Source organism: Cryptotermes secundus, unplaced genomic scaffold (genome assembly GCF_002891405.2).
Source record: "Cryptotermes secundus unplaced genomic scaffold, Csec_1.0 scaffold514, whole genome shotgun sequence".
Taxonomy (NCBI): domain Eukaryota; kingdom Metazoa; phylum Arthropoda; class Insecta; order Blattodea; family Kalotermitidae; genus Cryptotermes; species Cryptotermes secundus.
In genome coordinates, this window is record NW_019739218.1 from 1,660,183 (window position 1) to 1,676,762 (window position 16,580).

A 16,580-nucleotide genomic window follows, 5' to 3' on the forward strand; every position below is an offset into this window, starting at 1 on the left:
CAGACCACACGGTGGCGGCAGACACAGTCTTAGTACGACCGGGGCCGTCTACTCCCACCCCACGCAGGCCTCATTTTGACCCCCCTGGGCGCCTCTCGGGTGATATGCAGAAACATACCCTCGTAAAAATTGTGAAGAGTGAACATGCCAAGGGGAAGCAGCCTTCTAGGCGATGCCGTGTTTGCACAGTACACAACAAAAGGAGTATGACTGTCTACATGTGCAAGTTCTGTGTAATTCCACTTCACAAAGGGGAATGTTTCCAGAAATATCACACTCTCAAGCACTTTCAGGAGCATTGGTAAGTGTTCTCCAAAAATTTTAGTTCATAAAATTGATTAGGAGATTTTATATTAATTTTTAAAGTGAACAGTGAACAAGCTAGGGTAGTAGGTTTAGAAATGCCGGTACCCACGGTGATTTAAATATTTAAATTGCCGGTCCGCAAAGTGTTAAAGGGTTAGGTCCAATGGCATCCAGCAGTAATTAAAAAAGGAGGTTATCCCAGTAACAGGCTGTGGGGACCCATGGGGTTGCAAGACATCAAAACTCTCACATTTTCCGGATAATCAACTCACAGATGGCAGCGAGGCTGTCAGCATTACATGCTGACTGCCCCTTACCCCCAGGAAGATTCCTGGTACTTACTTCTGTTAGGGGCTGAGTCAACCCCAGCGTCATAGTGTGGCTGGAAGGATCAGGTCAATTGAAAAACGCAATGACTTCATCAGAAATCGAACCCACAACCTTCTGACTTGTGGCACAGTGACTCAACCACCTACGCCACCATGTGCCCCATACAGTAGTTATTAACAGGCACTAACACAACATACAGACACAGTGCAACATATCGACAGAAATATATATTTTTCCCTTTCAAACTGAATGACTGGATGACATAACACTCCTCCAGTGTCTCAAACTGAAATCCAGACAGATAACAATGCACTGATTACCCATCAGGTATACATACTGTGGCATGTAGATCCACTGCTAGGCAACAACAGCAAAATAAGCACCTACACAATAGCTTTTATTATATAATGGCTTATAAACAGCAACAGGGGAATGGTTTTTTCTGCATGGTCTGTGTCGATGGCTGTGTAAACAACAATGGAATATGTCATGCCACCGCTAAGCAACAATTGCAATGTAACAGAGGAACGGTGTTTTCTACACAGTTCATGCCAAGATGTTACAAGCAGGTCAGTTAGTGAGGAGCGAGTAAGTCAGTCAATGGAGCGGAGTCAGTTGGTGGGTGATCTAGCGAAAAGTTGGTATGTGAGTTGGTTAGTATGTTACTTAGAGGACTGCCGTGGATCAGCTGTTAGCTATTGCCATTAGAAGCTGGTAGCTGAGGCCAGGAACAGTTCGGGAATCCAAAGGAAGGGGAACGTCCACCATTCGAAGCTGCTACCAGACCATGACTGGTGAAGACACATCAGGCTGTGATGACTTGTATGTGCTCTACTGAACTGTAAGGTCTGTGAATTCGTAAAATGGTTATACTTACTTGCAGTCACGAATCTGTAAGGGTTCATTATATCCAATTACTATTCCAAACATTGTCCATAGTAACTAAAAAGAACGTGACTATTTTTAAACTGTCTTGTATTTTATTGTTGTTATAAGACATATCACGTCTTAATTTTATAACTACACAGTAGAATAACTTAAGACTTCCTACATCAACACCAATATTAACTGTATGTTTGCAATCTATACATTAATTTGGGCCTACACCCGACACAGTACACATATGGATGCCATATAGTTGGGAACACGAATGAACCAGCTGAACAATTAGAACAAAAAGACAAGACTCCACATAAAGGGGTAGATGAAAATGACATCTTCAACAACCTAAATATAGGCTACCTGAAAAAGAGAACGCACGAATGCAGAGGAGGTATCATGTTAAAAGAGATTCAAATTATCATTTATTTTAATTTTCATTGAAGGGGTCAAGAATTACGGGCACACCAAATACATCAGTTATTTAAGTAACTGGTTCATTCATATTTTTCTTGTGATTTTGTATGGGTGTGAAACTTGGTCTCTGGCATTATGGGAGGGAACAGACTGAGGGTGTTTATGAACAGGGCACTGAGGAGAATGTTTGGACCAGAAAAGGATGAAATAATAGGAGGTTGGAGGAAACTGCACAATGAGGAGCTTCATAACTTGTACTCCTTGCCAGCTATAATTATATTGATCAAGATAAGAATGATGAGATAGGTAGGGAATGTAGTACACATGAAAGAGGAGAGAATGCATACAGGCTTTTAGTTGGAAAACTGAAGTTTAGGAGACCACTAGTAAGACCTATACAAAGATAAGAGGATAATATGACAGATCTTGGAGAGACAGGATGGGATGGTATGGACTTGATAGATCTGGCTTAGGACAGGGACCAGTGGAGGGATCTTGTGAACACAGTAATGAACCTTTGGGTTCCATAAAATGTTGGGATAATCTTGAGTAGTTGAGCAACTGATGGGTTATCAAGAAGGGTTCAGCTATATGGAGTTAGTTCACCTACAGCACACCAATTAACACCTTCAGCAAACTTAAGTGCCTCCCTGAAGCAATGTCTGCTCAACAGAAGAGAGTGTGCCTGAAGATTTCTACAGTACAAGCATACAATGAAGACATACCTGTGTTAGGAATATCCGACCGTCGTGAAGAAGTACCATGACCATAGTCAAATGTCTGCACTGGTTCGGGGAACTTCCCCACTGACAATACAGGATCTGTAGACAAATCATTATATACACCAGATGATCTACATCATCATAACTAGGGCTCAGATTTCTATGACCTAAAAACTTTGAAAATATGCATGCATTTATGCCCTAAAAATGGAAAAAATGACAGAATGGCCCACAAAAAATAAGCAAATATTTAACAAAAATTCCTAAGAATGGCAATTTATTAAGAAGTTTACAAAGTTATTTTGTCCTGAATAAATGTCTTTAAGCCGTGAAGCATCCATCACAACACANTGAAGCATCGATCACAGCACATTGCTGACCCCATAAAGAGAAAAGCTGAATGGTGTTTTATTGAAAAGTGTACAAAGTTATTTTTTCTGAATAAATGTCTTTAAATCATGAAGCATATCACAACACAATGCTAACCCTGTAAAGAGAAAACATGAATGAGAGTATTGTTTATTTTAGCGTGAAAACTAAAGTAAAGTGTGCTAATAGTTGCAGGTAAATAATTTGTACAGTACCTTAATCTTCCTTTTCCGTAGAGTTGCACTGAATGACAACATGCATTTTCAAATTCTCAAACTTGAAGGACCTCCGATTGTCACTAACAATGGCCTTGTATTTGGACAAACTCCTTTCTACGTCGCAAGATGTCACAAGGGCATACTTAAAACAAGTCAAATCACTTGCATCAAGTTCTAATTCACTGTTGTCAAATTCAACTTCTTTGCCACAAAGAATGTCAGAAATTGTACACAGTGTTGAATATCCAGGATTTCGTTGGAGCACATTTTGTAATTTTGCACTAATTTTCACAGCAACTTCGCCCTGTGCTTGATGTAGTTCACTTTCAACTTTCTTAACAATTTGTAATGCATTGCACAGTTGCATGCCCACAGCTTCAAGTCTAATGATGGATTTTGATATCACACTGAAATTTGATTTTATGTACGCTAGATTTCTTGACGTGGTTGATGAAAACAAATTTTGTACAGTTCGAACTGAAGATGAATCATCTCTGTCAAACTTCATGAAGATATTTTCAATCACACTGTAGTGTGTGCAATAATAATCTGCAGCATCGAGCCAAGTCCCCCATCGTGTTAGAATAGGCTTAGGGGGAAGGGGTAGTGATGGAGCCTCTTCTTTAAACTTCTGCAATCGAAGTGGAGCCTTAACAAAAATTTTCTTCCCATTTGCTATTAATTTATCTACATCAAAGTAGCTCTCTCGCACCTCTTCTGCTACCCTATGCAGAGCATGTGCGAGACACGTTGCATGAATCATTTTGGGATACAGTACCTGAAGTCCCTTTGCTGCCTTTACCATATATGGAGCGGCATCCGTTAAGAAGAGGAGCACATTCTCTCGTTCTACCTTATTTGGCCACAGCAAATTCATCGCATTGTCGAAAACAACAGCAATGGAAGAATTATTCACTTTTTCCAACACCTCACATGCCAATAGGAATATATCTCGAGGCTGGTCATCTTTCAGTATACCAACAACAACATTCGCTACAAATCTACCACTTACGTCGGTAGTTTCGTCGATAGACACCCATATTTTATTATTTCCGACACAGTTTCTTATTTTATTGATGGTAACATCGTAGCAGGAAGTGAGATAGTTCTTTCTTAATGTGGATTCGGTCGGAATGGGATGAGTTGTATATTTTTCGAGGAAGTTTCGGAAACTAGGTGTATCTACTTTATGTAATGGAATATTTGATGAAACCATCATAGTACAAAGATCCTTTGAAAACTCGGAGGCATTTCCTGATTTCGGTGAACTGGAGGATGACTTTTCAAACAACAATCGCTGTCTACTTTCCGTGGTAATTTCTCTGTTTACACAGCTTCCATGTTTAGCTGTATTGCAGTGTTGTTGCACCGTAAAACGTTTGTCTGCCATAACTTTCACTTCACACATTTTGCAAAATAAAATTTCTCTGTCAGTACTAAAATATTTGTCACCAAACTCTTTAATAAAACCACGCAACTTCACGCTATTAGAGCACTTGACTTTAGGCATCTTGAAACTATACTGAACAACTGAAGTTATGAATACAGTACTGTATTGGACGGGTTTCGGGGAGAGGGTAGAAATTTACCGCTTTGTGGATGGAAAAATTTTTCACCAATATGCAAGAAACAAACTGGACTTCAGGTATCACTGCAGTGGAGGAGAAAAAGAGACACAGACAGGCAGAGAGAGAGACAGACAGACAGACAGACAGACAGGCAGAGGCAGAGGTGGCAATTTCTCTTTTCAAAGTGGTTGATTCTACGCCAGGTCAAGAACCGTTACCCTTCACACTGCACAGTATTCCTTCAAATCCCATTACACAAGGCCAAATATTTCTAAGAAATGAAGTTCCAAGTAACATCGTTGCCAATACTTGCAAATATATTTCTGAGCAATAAGTGAAACTTGCCTAAAATATGACCAAAAATATGATTTTATATCACTTCGGGCCCAAATATGATCTAAAGCTAAAATATGGTTCAAATATGCATTTATATGACCAATAAAAACCGTATTTTCATGTTCACAAGAGTCAGAAATGCGTTTATATTTAATTATACATGTGAAAAGATGCCAGGATAAAAATATGACATGTCATAGAAATCCGAGCCCTAATCATAACAAACAGAAGATCGGAGAATATATTTGTAATCATCAGAAATCACTGTGTTTCTGACCTCATCCCAGCAATGTGTGACTAATAATTCTAACAGGCGTTAATGGAATTATTACGATCCATCACACAAGTAAAACGGTGTGGGTTTAGATGAGGCCAGGAGACAACTGGTGCAGCTCTTATCTTAAAACAAATTATATGAAACAGAAAAGAACACGATATACTAGCTTAAGTCATCTATAGACTGTGAAAAGGCATACAATAAGGTGAAGAGACGAAAACTGTTTGCTATACTGGAAGTCAGATATGCGGAGAAAGATCTGATAAATACCATAAAAGCCCATCGTAAAGATGATCATGTTGCAGGTAAAACAAAAAATATAATTCATTCATTCATCAGTAATCTGTCAGAAGACAGGTTCACAGTCTCTTCCAAAACAGTTCCTCCACTTAATGCGATCTCAATCTTTCTTCTTCAATTAAAACATACTATTCTGTCCCCAAGGTCATCCAGCATCTTCTTACATTTTCTTCCTCGTCTTCTGTGCACTTCTATCCGCCCCTCCGGTTTGCTTTGTCATGGTATCTCTGTTTTTGGAAAGAGACTATCCAGGAAAAGTGATAATGTGGTAGTTTTTCCATTTGCTTTCCACATCGCAGTATAACAGCCGTTCAAACCACTCTGGTCATGCCTGTTGCTATACGAACTTGAACCATCTCGAGCATTTGCTCTGTGCTTCAAGTCGCTGCAGATGACTCTGCTTCTGGCATCAGTCTTTGGTTTTTGGTCTCCCTCTTCGTCTGATGCCTACCCTTTGACCTGTCCAGCAATGGAGGCCATGCCAGTAGCTATGCTACCACTGGTATAGCTCTCAGGGTCCTTGGCATACTCAAACCCCCTCACCACGATAAGGCGGAGACACCGAGGGGTTAGTCTAAATCGTTCTGTCAAAAAATATAACAGAACGATTTAGAATAACCTAGGTAAGACTGAAGTCTGTTACCTTTACTATTTAATATTTGGCTCAAATAGTGAAACAATGGAGAGAGATAAAACCAAGTGGGAAAAATAAAGAAACAGAGACTTTGGTATGCGGTAGCGCAGTTGGTTGAGGCACTACGCCACAAGTCAGAAGGTCACAAATCCCTATGAGGTGGATTTTTTCAATTAACCTAATCATTCCAGCTGCATTATATGGTCCTGGGGTCGACTCAGCCTCTAAAAGAAATGAGTACCAGGAAAATTCTTGGGGGTAAATGGCAGCCAGTGCGTAAGACTGACAACCTTACCACCATCTATGAGCCAATTGTCTAGAAAATGTGGGAACCTCAACATCTCACAACCCTGTTGGGCTCCAGTGCCTGTTACAGGGATACCTTTACCTACTTTAAATCAAATTTTAACAGCAGACACACAACTTGTAACGATCCTTCATGATTTTAACTAATCCTTCGAGACTAGATACAGATACACAAACAACAATGACCAAAACCATGGACTTCCAAGGAAAACCTAAGGACTGAGATTGTAACTAAAATGGAAATAACTAAGAAACTTTAAACTATCATTAATAAATCATAACAGAACAAATGAAATAGCAGACAGAATTTTGAAAAACAAATGATGGACACACTGCTGAGATTTCGAAAATACGGTTTAGTAAACCAGCACTGCTTTAATGTAAGACGGTGAACACTGTACTCTGGGTTAAGGCAGAGGAATCCTGATTTAAGTTTCATAAGCTAAGATCATCCCACAATTTGCATTCAAAACAATGTCTTCATACTTTAATAAAACAGCTTTGCTGACATTCAGAACACAAAAATAAAATGAAATAAAGTTAAAAACCATGAATCAATTTCAGGATAAAACAGCAAAATATTATTTCTGGCTTTATCTCTGAGTAGTTCCACAGAACACCAAGATATACTGCAGTACAACTGTGAAGTTCTCAGGGTTTGTTGAAAAGCAAATTATTTCAATGTGATTCAAAAGAAACTATTGTTCATCTACCTGTTAGTCCTGGAACTGCAACTGGTCTGTGGCCATAGTCCACCACGGTAGCAGGCTCTAGCTTGAAGTCCCTGTTCCAATCACGAGATCGATTGCCAAGGTCCCACGACTGTCCTCTTTCCTCTGACCTCCCCCAACCACCTTTAGGAAAATCCCCAAATCTATCTTCTCGATTTCCAGGTGGTGGAAATCTTGAACTCCCTAAATCCTCTTCACCACCCAGACTTTTACGAGAGGGTGGCTGATCACCAAACCTGCAACCGCAGCAAAAATGTGAGAGTTTGACACACGAAACAATCACACTACTTCCTTCCTAATTACTGTACCACAGTTAACATGCAAAATGATTTATAGTATCTGTTGCTAGCTGTATAATGTATATCAGCAGTTCTCAATCTGTGTTATTCAAAGGTTGGAAAATAGTGGCATGTTTCCTGAGGACTAGCATCCCATGTCTTACACTGTGCAAAAGGTAAACCTGCCCCTGTGCCAAATTAATTAAGCACCACACCACAGAGACATATGGGGGAATAGAGGTACAGCTTTACCATTTTGCCCTTGACACTAGAAGAGGGTGAGTGGCCAGCTTCATGCTCCACCTGCCTTACTCTAGGGGGAAAGAGCACTTCATACCCACTGAATAGGAGGCTGGGTGGGTCCTAGAGCTGGTCTGGATACTGTGAAGTAAAAAATCTCTTGCCCCTGCCAGGACGCAAACCCCAGCCATCCATTCTGGCTCCCATCTTGCACTGTCTAGCAAACATTATATCAGGTTGTGGCACGGTGTTACTTTGAAATGAACAGGAATGCAATCAGTCAGCAGATTCTATAGCACTCCACCTAGCAGAACAGCAGGCACATTGTGGCCAGACCAGAAATTAAGTTACCATACCACATATATAACATCATGTAATTGAACGAACATGCGGTACACAGCAGAACAAGCACAAGGCTGGACTTCACTTTCTTAAGATCTTGTTAATACTGTCACATGTATGAGCATGACTACAGACAGGTTTTGGATTTATGACCAGATTCGTTGAACACTTACAGAACATAACTATATATGACAGTCTGAGTTATACACTCCAAAGATCACTGTAACCACAGCACAAATAAAGTCTTTTCAGTCTTCCCTAGCAGTTGCTCGGTAGCAGCTTCTAACAGTGGATGTTCCCCTTACTCCAGGTTCCTGAACTATCGCTGGCCTCAACTACCAGTTTCTGACAGCAATGGCTCAAAACAACAGTACTGCAGCAGTCCTCTAATTATCTCACACCAACCAACTTACTCCAGTCCACTGACTGACGAGCAACTCTCACCAACCTCCTACTCTTCTGACTGCCCTGGAGCTCCCAACTTCACCCACTTATAACGTCTCTGCATAAACCACATAGACAAAAACACTGTTCCTCTGCCGCTGTATCCAATTATCACTTAGCACACCACGCAGAGAACCGCATTCATCTGTTGTCTCCGGGCCACTGCATAGGAATGGGTCTACATGACACAATATATTAGTGGTTTTCTCAAAATCGCACATACACCCAAAAGTGTATCACATGATGAAAGCCTTACAATGAATTTTCAATTGAATAACTCATACATGAAAATACTTGTATGGCGGAAGCATCATTTATCCAGCTTTGTCGAGATCTGTCAAAGGACTCGAAAGATACATGTAGAGTTTTAACTAGGCCTTCATGTACAAGTCATTAAAGGGAAAAAAATTTGCACATGGGAAAGATGTATACATACAACTGAAGTGGAAGAACTCAGGTTTCATCACAGCTGTGTCACAGGACATAAGAATTTACACGAAGGTTCAACTGGTCCCAAAATAAGTTAAACTGAACAAAACTTGCACACCGTAATACACATACAATATAGGCATCATACGAGTATATGGAAGTTTATTAAAATCTGCTGAAAGACTAAAGGATCACCAGTAAAGTAGCGTTTGAAATGCTATAACTCACCAAAATTCATCATAGGTCTACAATGCCCAGCTAATCAAAACTGTTCAGTTTCAGAGCTGTTGCTTGCAGAGAGATAAACAGGTCAGTTAGGATGGTTATTTAATGAAGCTTTCAGTATTGAGACTATATAGTGACTGGTAACAGTGGGACTGATGAATTGGAAGGGATTTGGAAGGAAGTGATTATGATCTGGAGCAAGCTCAGAGCATTTAACTTGAACTACCAAAAACCATGGATAACCTCAGTTAGGAGTTCCACTGCCACAGCTGAGATTCAAACTGAACACCTACAGAATACAAGTCTGGAGTGATACTTCTAAACCATTCCATTTGGTGACAAACAAATAAGGCACAAATAACAGCTGATTTATGAACTATTTACTGAGATAGCGCTACAAATTGATATCAACTGTCCTGTTTTCAAGCGGTTATATCATGCAGCAGTTAGCTGTACTGCTGATGTTCCAGACATCCATGGTGTCATCCCCAAGGTAAAAAGAGCACTGGCACTTGTCAATGTTTATAACACACAACCATCACTTTTTGCCCTTTTTGGGCCTCATTCATTTCCTTCATAAATGGTCTGACAATACAGTTCCGGTATTTATCGTGGTAAAAGTGCTTCATACCTCCCTGCTGAATATCACTGTGGTCACCTTCAAAGTACTCCCTTTGGGAAGCTATGCATCAAAGCCAGAGCCTAGTCCACCCTTCAAAACAATTTTGGAACTGGTTTTGTGGAATGGTTTTCAGAGCTGCCGTCGTATTACTCCTGGTGTGGTCAATGTCATCAAAATTCCTTCCTCTCAATATTTCTTTTATCTTCAGGAACCGAAAGAAGTCACTGGGGGCTAGATCCTGTGAATAGAGAGGGTGTACCAGCAGTTATTTGTTTACTAGCTAAAAACTCCCTCACAAACAGTGCTCTAANAACACAGACATTGTTCTTTGGTGAGCTCCTTTGGGACCATTTCTGCACACACCTTACTCATGTCAAGATCTTCAGTTAAGATTTTCCTAATTGTTTCTCTGTAGATGTTTGTTTGCTCTATGTTCCTGACAGTCAGCTGATGATTTTCGAGTAAAATTTTATGAACTTTTGTAATGTTTTTTTTTCAGTTCTGCTCGTTGCTGGCATCCTGATCTCTCTTTGTAAGTGACACTGTCTCTTCCATCAGAAAAACGTACCACATGCTTGCAAACTACTGTTTTCTTTATAGCATTATCCCCGTAAACTTGCACTAACATCTCTCTGATTTTGCTTCCACTCTTGCCAAGTTTAACAAGAAACTTAATGTTTGTTCATTGCTCTAATTCAAGCTCTGACATTCTCACGATACCACACCAAAACACATTCAGAGAATAATAGATGCCACTCAGAAAGAGACTGCCATAGATCAACAACAACACAACTGTGAAACGCTGATATGCCAACGTCATCAAACCATACTGAGATTTCTGTCTACTGCTGCCATGACAAGCACATGGTGACAAGATCATGAACTTTACTGTCAGACCTCGTACGTACTGGTGATCATGATGCATAAACCATGGTTGTGCAATCACAAGTATTGAAAAGAACTGTTACTCTGCCTTCAAGATGGAGGCTGCAAGTAGCTCTGAAATGCTGCTCATACAGTAAAATGCCACATATTGTCACGTGAAGTGTTCCCTATACACAGGGTTTGGATTGGTAATCAGATTTACTGCACACTTATACACTGAACTCATAACTACAATTTTAGTGTCATCACTTTAATAGTTCACTGTTACATACACATTTGTGTTCTCAGTGTGTTACAGTCTCCACTAGTCGTTTCCTGTTAATGGCTTCTAACAGTGGAGATTCTTCAACTTCTTCAACTTCCACACTCATGCCACTGCCAGCTAGCCACCATCTCACAGCTGAATTGAGATGTCCAAGTCACATTGTGACTGACAGTCAGTCAGTCTGTCTCAGTGTCAAGCCCCAGCTGGGGCTCATAACCAGATTTTTTTTTTTTTCCTTATATGACAGTTACTGTCCTGTCCATTTGGGGCGCCTTCTCTCACGAGAGGCCAGGTCTGTCATTTGTCAGTCATAGTCCATATTAGTAAGTCCATTCTCAGTATTTACATATATTTGCAAATTTAATCTTAATTCCTATTTCTATGTACAATATATATAGAAGGCCTCTGTCAATCCAGGCTCAGTACAGCAGATTATGCCCTATTTCTAGTAGTATTCGCTACCACGGCAGTCTAGTCACTTGAACAGTTGTACGCGTGACCGCTGCCAAGTTTAAGCCTCTTATACTTTCTGTCGGGTTTCGCCTTGTCCAGTGTTGCAAACTGAGCTATATACTCTGTCCCAGTTATAACTCCTTGACACAGGCTACACAGAAAACACCGTTTCTCAACGATACCCGTACTTTTGCACATGTATCCAGTGCACCAGGAACGTGTATGCCGAGTTGTTCCCTAGCATAAATCATCTATTCCAGTTTATTAAGAATCTGCTGTTTACGAACAGAAATGTGTTTACCGAGCCACTGCCAGAATTTAGAACACAATGCCACAATTTAGAGACATCACCCCAAAACAGAAGCAACAGCTGCACTGAGTCACTGTGATAACTATTTCAGTACTGAGATTTTATAGCATCAGGTGGTACAATGATAGATGAATGACAAGCAGGAAACGAGTTGGATAGAAGCAGACATGGCCTAATCCTGGTAGATTCTGAAGAGACTAAGTAAAGCATTTAAAAACTTCAAGTCAGGACAGCTGATATTCAAGCCAAGCACCACCTGAATAGAAGTCGGCAGGATTACCTCCAGACCAACTTCTTGAGTTGAAGATAGTAAAAACACGTGGCTATTGCATGCATAACCTTCACCTTGTATCATTCAAATGAAATTCGATGGATAAGAACAACTGGAACTGACACCATGTAAGTAAACACAAAGAGCATGAAGCTTTTTAATGCATACCATTACAGCAAAGTTCCAAAATACAACACACTATGGTATCAAAACACTTTCAGGATTAGATAAGAAACTTAATTCATAAAATCAACATACGACTTCAATCCATTATAAACAGAATACTTCTTAACATAATTTATTTCAAGTTCAACATATAAAAATTGTCACATGATATCAATATTAAACTTCAGGAATATACAGAAACAAATACTATCCTCCAGCATAGAGAAGGCGAGGCAACTGGTGGGTATAACTGGTCAATGCTGACCTTTCTTCTGTTCATTCTGGGACACAGTAAGCTTTAGAGTGGTAAGAGCAATCTGTAAACCAGGCCAATGTTTTCAGCTAGCACAGTACACACAGAGACCGGCCTTCATTACTCGTATTGTCTCACCTCTCTTTGTTGGAAGATCACACTGTATTTTTACACATACCTTGAAAAAGGCTCCCTGTGGAATGGACTGCCCCTTTCTCTGTCCCATTTTGCACGGTCAGATTCAGGGGGACCAGAAATGTCTGGAGGAAATTTCCTATCTTCAGCAGGAAAACCACCCTCTTCTCCAAATGAGTCAGTGCCTTTGATAATCTGTTTAATAAAATATTATATCACAAGTTAAGTACAATAAGCTGTGAAATTTTGATTTAGTGTTCTCACATTTAGTGCAATCCCATGTTGAATGCCCACTTTTCTGGATCCAGTCAAAGCCCAATATAAACACTGTATTATTTTCCCTCATTCAGTGCACTTCAGTTTAGTAAATAACCTGTAGTAAGTGCAATAAACTTTTGACCCTGTTGAACTTGTACCTCATGTTATGCAACTGTTGTTGAAACACCAATGGATAAACAAGTTTTCTCTCTGCCTGAAATCATTACTGCATAAATGTCAACTTTAGTGAATGACTGCATTTACTGAAGACACCAAAATTCTACTCCATGTGGCAACACAGATGCTTTTATACTTAAGTTCTTCCAGAATTTATTTCAAGTATCATTATTTATTTGAGAAATCAATTTGATATTACTGACCATATTTATTTGATAAGAAATTTTAACTTCTTATATAAAGAAACTATTCTATCACAACTATACGAAGGGGGACCCAAAAATAACCGGAAAAACGACCTGTTGCGTGCGCATGCTTTGCAGTTACGAGTTGTGCTGCTAGGTCATGTTAGCTGGGGGTCTCCCGCAACTGTTAGTGAGCTGGCGTCAGTCTGAGTTAAGTGGTTTGTCTGTGGTGCTCTGTTGTGTGCGTTCCTGTTTCAACCCTTTGGCGATTAGTGAGATGGCCGACCAGAAGGAACAAAGAGTGTACGTGAAATTTTGCTTTCTGTTAGGGAAAACTGCACTTCACTCTTCAAGTCGCGGCAAACACTCACACGGTTTTCTCTTTGGTCATCTCCGAGCAAGCGAGGAACAAATTTTGCAGACACCCGTCTCATGTGCAAAACTTCGGTTAAAATTCGCTGGACCGTGCTCCATGAGATGTTCGTTTCCTGAGAGAGTTGGTCAATGGTCTTTCGACAATCTTCATCAATTTCACGCACACTCTTTGTTCCTTCTGATTGGCCATCTCACTAATCGCCAAAGGGTTGAAACAGGAACGCACACAACAGAGCACCACAGACAAACTACTTAACTCAGACTGACGCCAGCTCACTAACAGTCGCGGGAGACCCCCAGCTAACACCACCTAGCAGCACAACTTGTAACTACAAAGCATGCGCGCGCAACAGGTCGCTTCCGGTTATTTCTGGGTCCCCCCTCGTATACAAAAACGATGAAGCTCTCCCTGTGCTTAATTAATTAAGCACTACGCCATAAAGACATATGGGAAAGTGGAGGTATAGCTCCACCATTCTTGATCACAGCACTAGATGAGGGCTTCATGACACAGCCACCCTACTCCCAGGGGAATTCACAGACAAAGCAAAACATAAAGTCAAAAAAGAACTTGTGTAAAACCAATGCATGTTCACAGAGTAGTGTCACATGGCAGTTTGATGCAATAGGCTTGCGGAAGTGCAACCTTGGCCTCCTCTCTCATCTTCTTCCACTGAGGCAGTTACAACAACAGTTCAGGAACTTTCCAATAGGACCTTGTACCCTTAGAGATGTTTTACACAAGTTTAGCTTCATTATAAGGTTCCTTCTCTTTGCCAATTAACACAATGACTAGAAATGTAATAACAATCCATCTCAAATAAATTCATATCTCAAGATATGGAACTCAAGGGCTTGAGGATACACAGTATACAGGGTGTCCCAGGAGGAATGTGCCAAACTTCGGGAGGGTGTTCTTTATGTTATAGTATGCCGATATAACCAAAACACCTATGTCCAAAGTTGAACGGATATGGAGATAATGGCCCGAGAAAAGTGAGGTCTTCTGGCGAGTCCACGCACTGTACCTGTCAGCTGGCTTGTCTGACCTACATTTGTCCTTGAGTGTGGTGATGACGGCTCATACTAGCCGCATACAATCGCATACCAGAATGTGCAGTCAGCAATGTTATGTCAGTGCTTGTCATTCATGTGTCATGTATAGCGCTTGGAACCCTAACGACAAATATAACAGGGAGTGCAAGTTTTTTATAGTTCAATTTAATGACTTCATGTCATTCACAAGTTAGTTTGATGTTACGTACATTATTAACATTACAGAAACCACATATTCCTGCCAGTTTTAATATGTATTTTGTAATCAACAAGTGTGTAACACCGGTCAAAGTTTCACACTTCTCTGGCCATTAACTCCGTAACCGTTCAACTTTGGACATATGTGTTTTGGGTTATATCGAAATACTTTAACATAAGGAACACCCTCCCTAAGTTTGGCACATTCCTCCTGGGACACCCTGTATATCTTTCAAAAAATTACTGTACTTTTAACTGTATCTGAATTTTACGGATTGTGAGAACGAATGTAAAACTTCCAATGGCACCTAATTATAGTGTAAAATGGTCCAAAACATGAAACATGGAGGGTTATCAGTAGGTTCTTATATCACACATATTTATATACATTATACATTAGGTGGTTTAATACATACATATGTGCTCACTCATTTCCGTCTCTAATGCAATGTAGAACTGTTCACAATCTCTCTTTTATTTAAAATTACATTAAAATCACATCAATTGCTACATGTTTTGGCTCTACTTGGCCATCTTCAGGCGATTATTGACTTATTGAAACTGTCACACTGCACTGATCATAAGTCAGTGTATTCCATGCCATTATCGTTGTTCACACTAAAATGTGTCCAAGAACAATGTAAGAGACATACACCCAACTAGTGAGAACAAACATATAAAGGGGGCACAATCATGGGTGCTGCAAAAAAGAAAGTGGAAGAAAGAGAGAGATTTTTTATTTTCAAACTAACACATTATACGAGGGTAATTCCAAATGTAAGGTCTCCTATGTTTGAAAATATAAAATAAACATTTATTTTCAATTTTGGATACATCAGTTGAATCTTGAACATGTACTTATTTCTCTACATAATCGCCATTTCGGTCGATGCATTTTTGTAGGCGCAGTGGCAGTTTTTGTATGCCCATGTCATACCAGTTCACCTCCATGCTGTTCAGGAAACTTCGAACCTCAGCTTTCACCTCATCGTCATTGTTGAAGCGCTTTCCAGACAAATGTTCTTTCAACTTTGGAAAGAGATGGTAGTCACTGGGCGCCAAGTCCGGACTATAGGGTGGATGGGTGATGATGTTCCATCCAAACTGTTGCAGTTGAGCGACGGTTTGTCGGGCAGCATGGGGGCGAGCGTTATCNCAAAACACAGTTGCCATGACTTTACCGGCAGACTGTGTTTGCTTGAATTTTCGAGGTTTAGGCGAAGAGGAATGCCGCCACTGACGTGATTGTTGTTTTGTCTCAGGTGTGAAGTAGTACGCCCAGGTTTCGTAGATTGTGACAATTGAAATCAAGAAGTTGTCCTTTTCGTCAGCATAGCGGCGAAGAAATTCAGGGGAAGAGTCAACTCTCTGCCGTTTGTGGTCTTCCGTGAGCATTCGCGGGACCCATCTTGCGCACACCTTCCGATAATTCAACTTCTCTGTCAAAACCCGATAAATGGTGGTTCGGGAAACCTCGGGAACCGAAATGCTGAGATCATCGAGTGTGATGGGCCTATTCTGACGCATGACTCGCTCAATCTTCGCGACTGTCTCGTCAGAAATTGACGGTCTCCCAGTTCTTTTTTCGTCGTGTATTGCAGTACGACCAGATTCAAACTCC

The 16,580-nt window shown here is 40.4% G+C and overlaps 1 protein-coding gene across 9 annotated transcripts in view; it reads right to left on the reverse strand.

The window, feature by feature from the left end:
- Positions 1-16,580, reverse strand: part of LOC111871718 (YLP motif-containing protein 1) — a 120,207-nt gene that overhangs the window by 57,626 nt on the left and 46,001 nt on the right. For all 9 annotated transcript variants that reach the window (XM_023865006.2, XM_023865003.2, XM_023865002.2 and 6 more), the window contains 3 exons: positions 12,754-12,905; positions 7,376-7,629; positions 2,658-2,753 (listed from right to left, as the gene is read on the reverse strand). In XM_023865006.2, the coding sequence (XP_023720774.1) occupies positions 2,658-2,753; positions 7,376-7,629; positions 12,754-12,905 (502 nt within the window). The remainder of the gene's footprint in view (positions 1-2,657; positions 2,754-7,375; positions 7,630-12,753; positions 12,906-16,580) is intronic.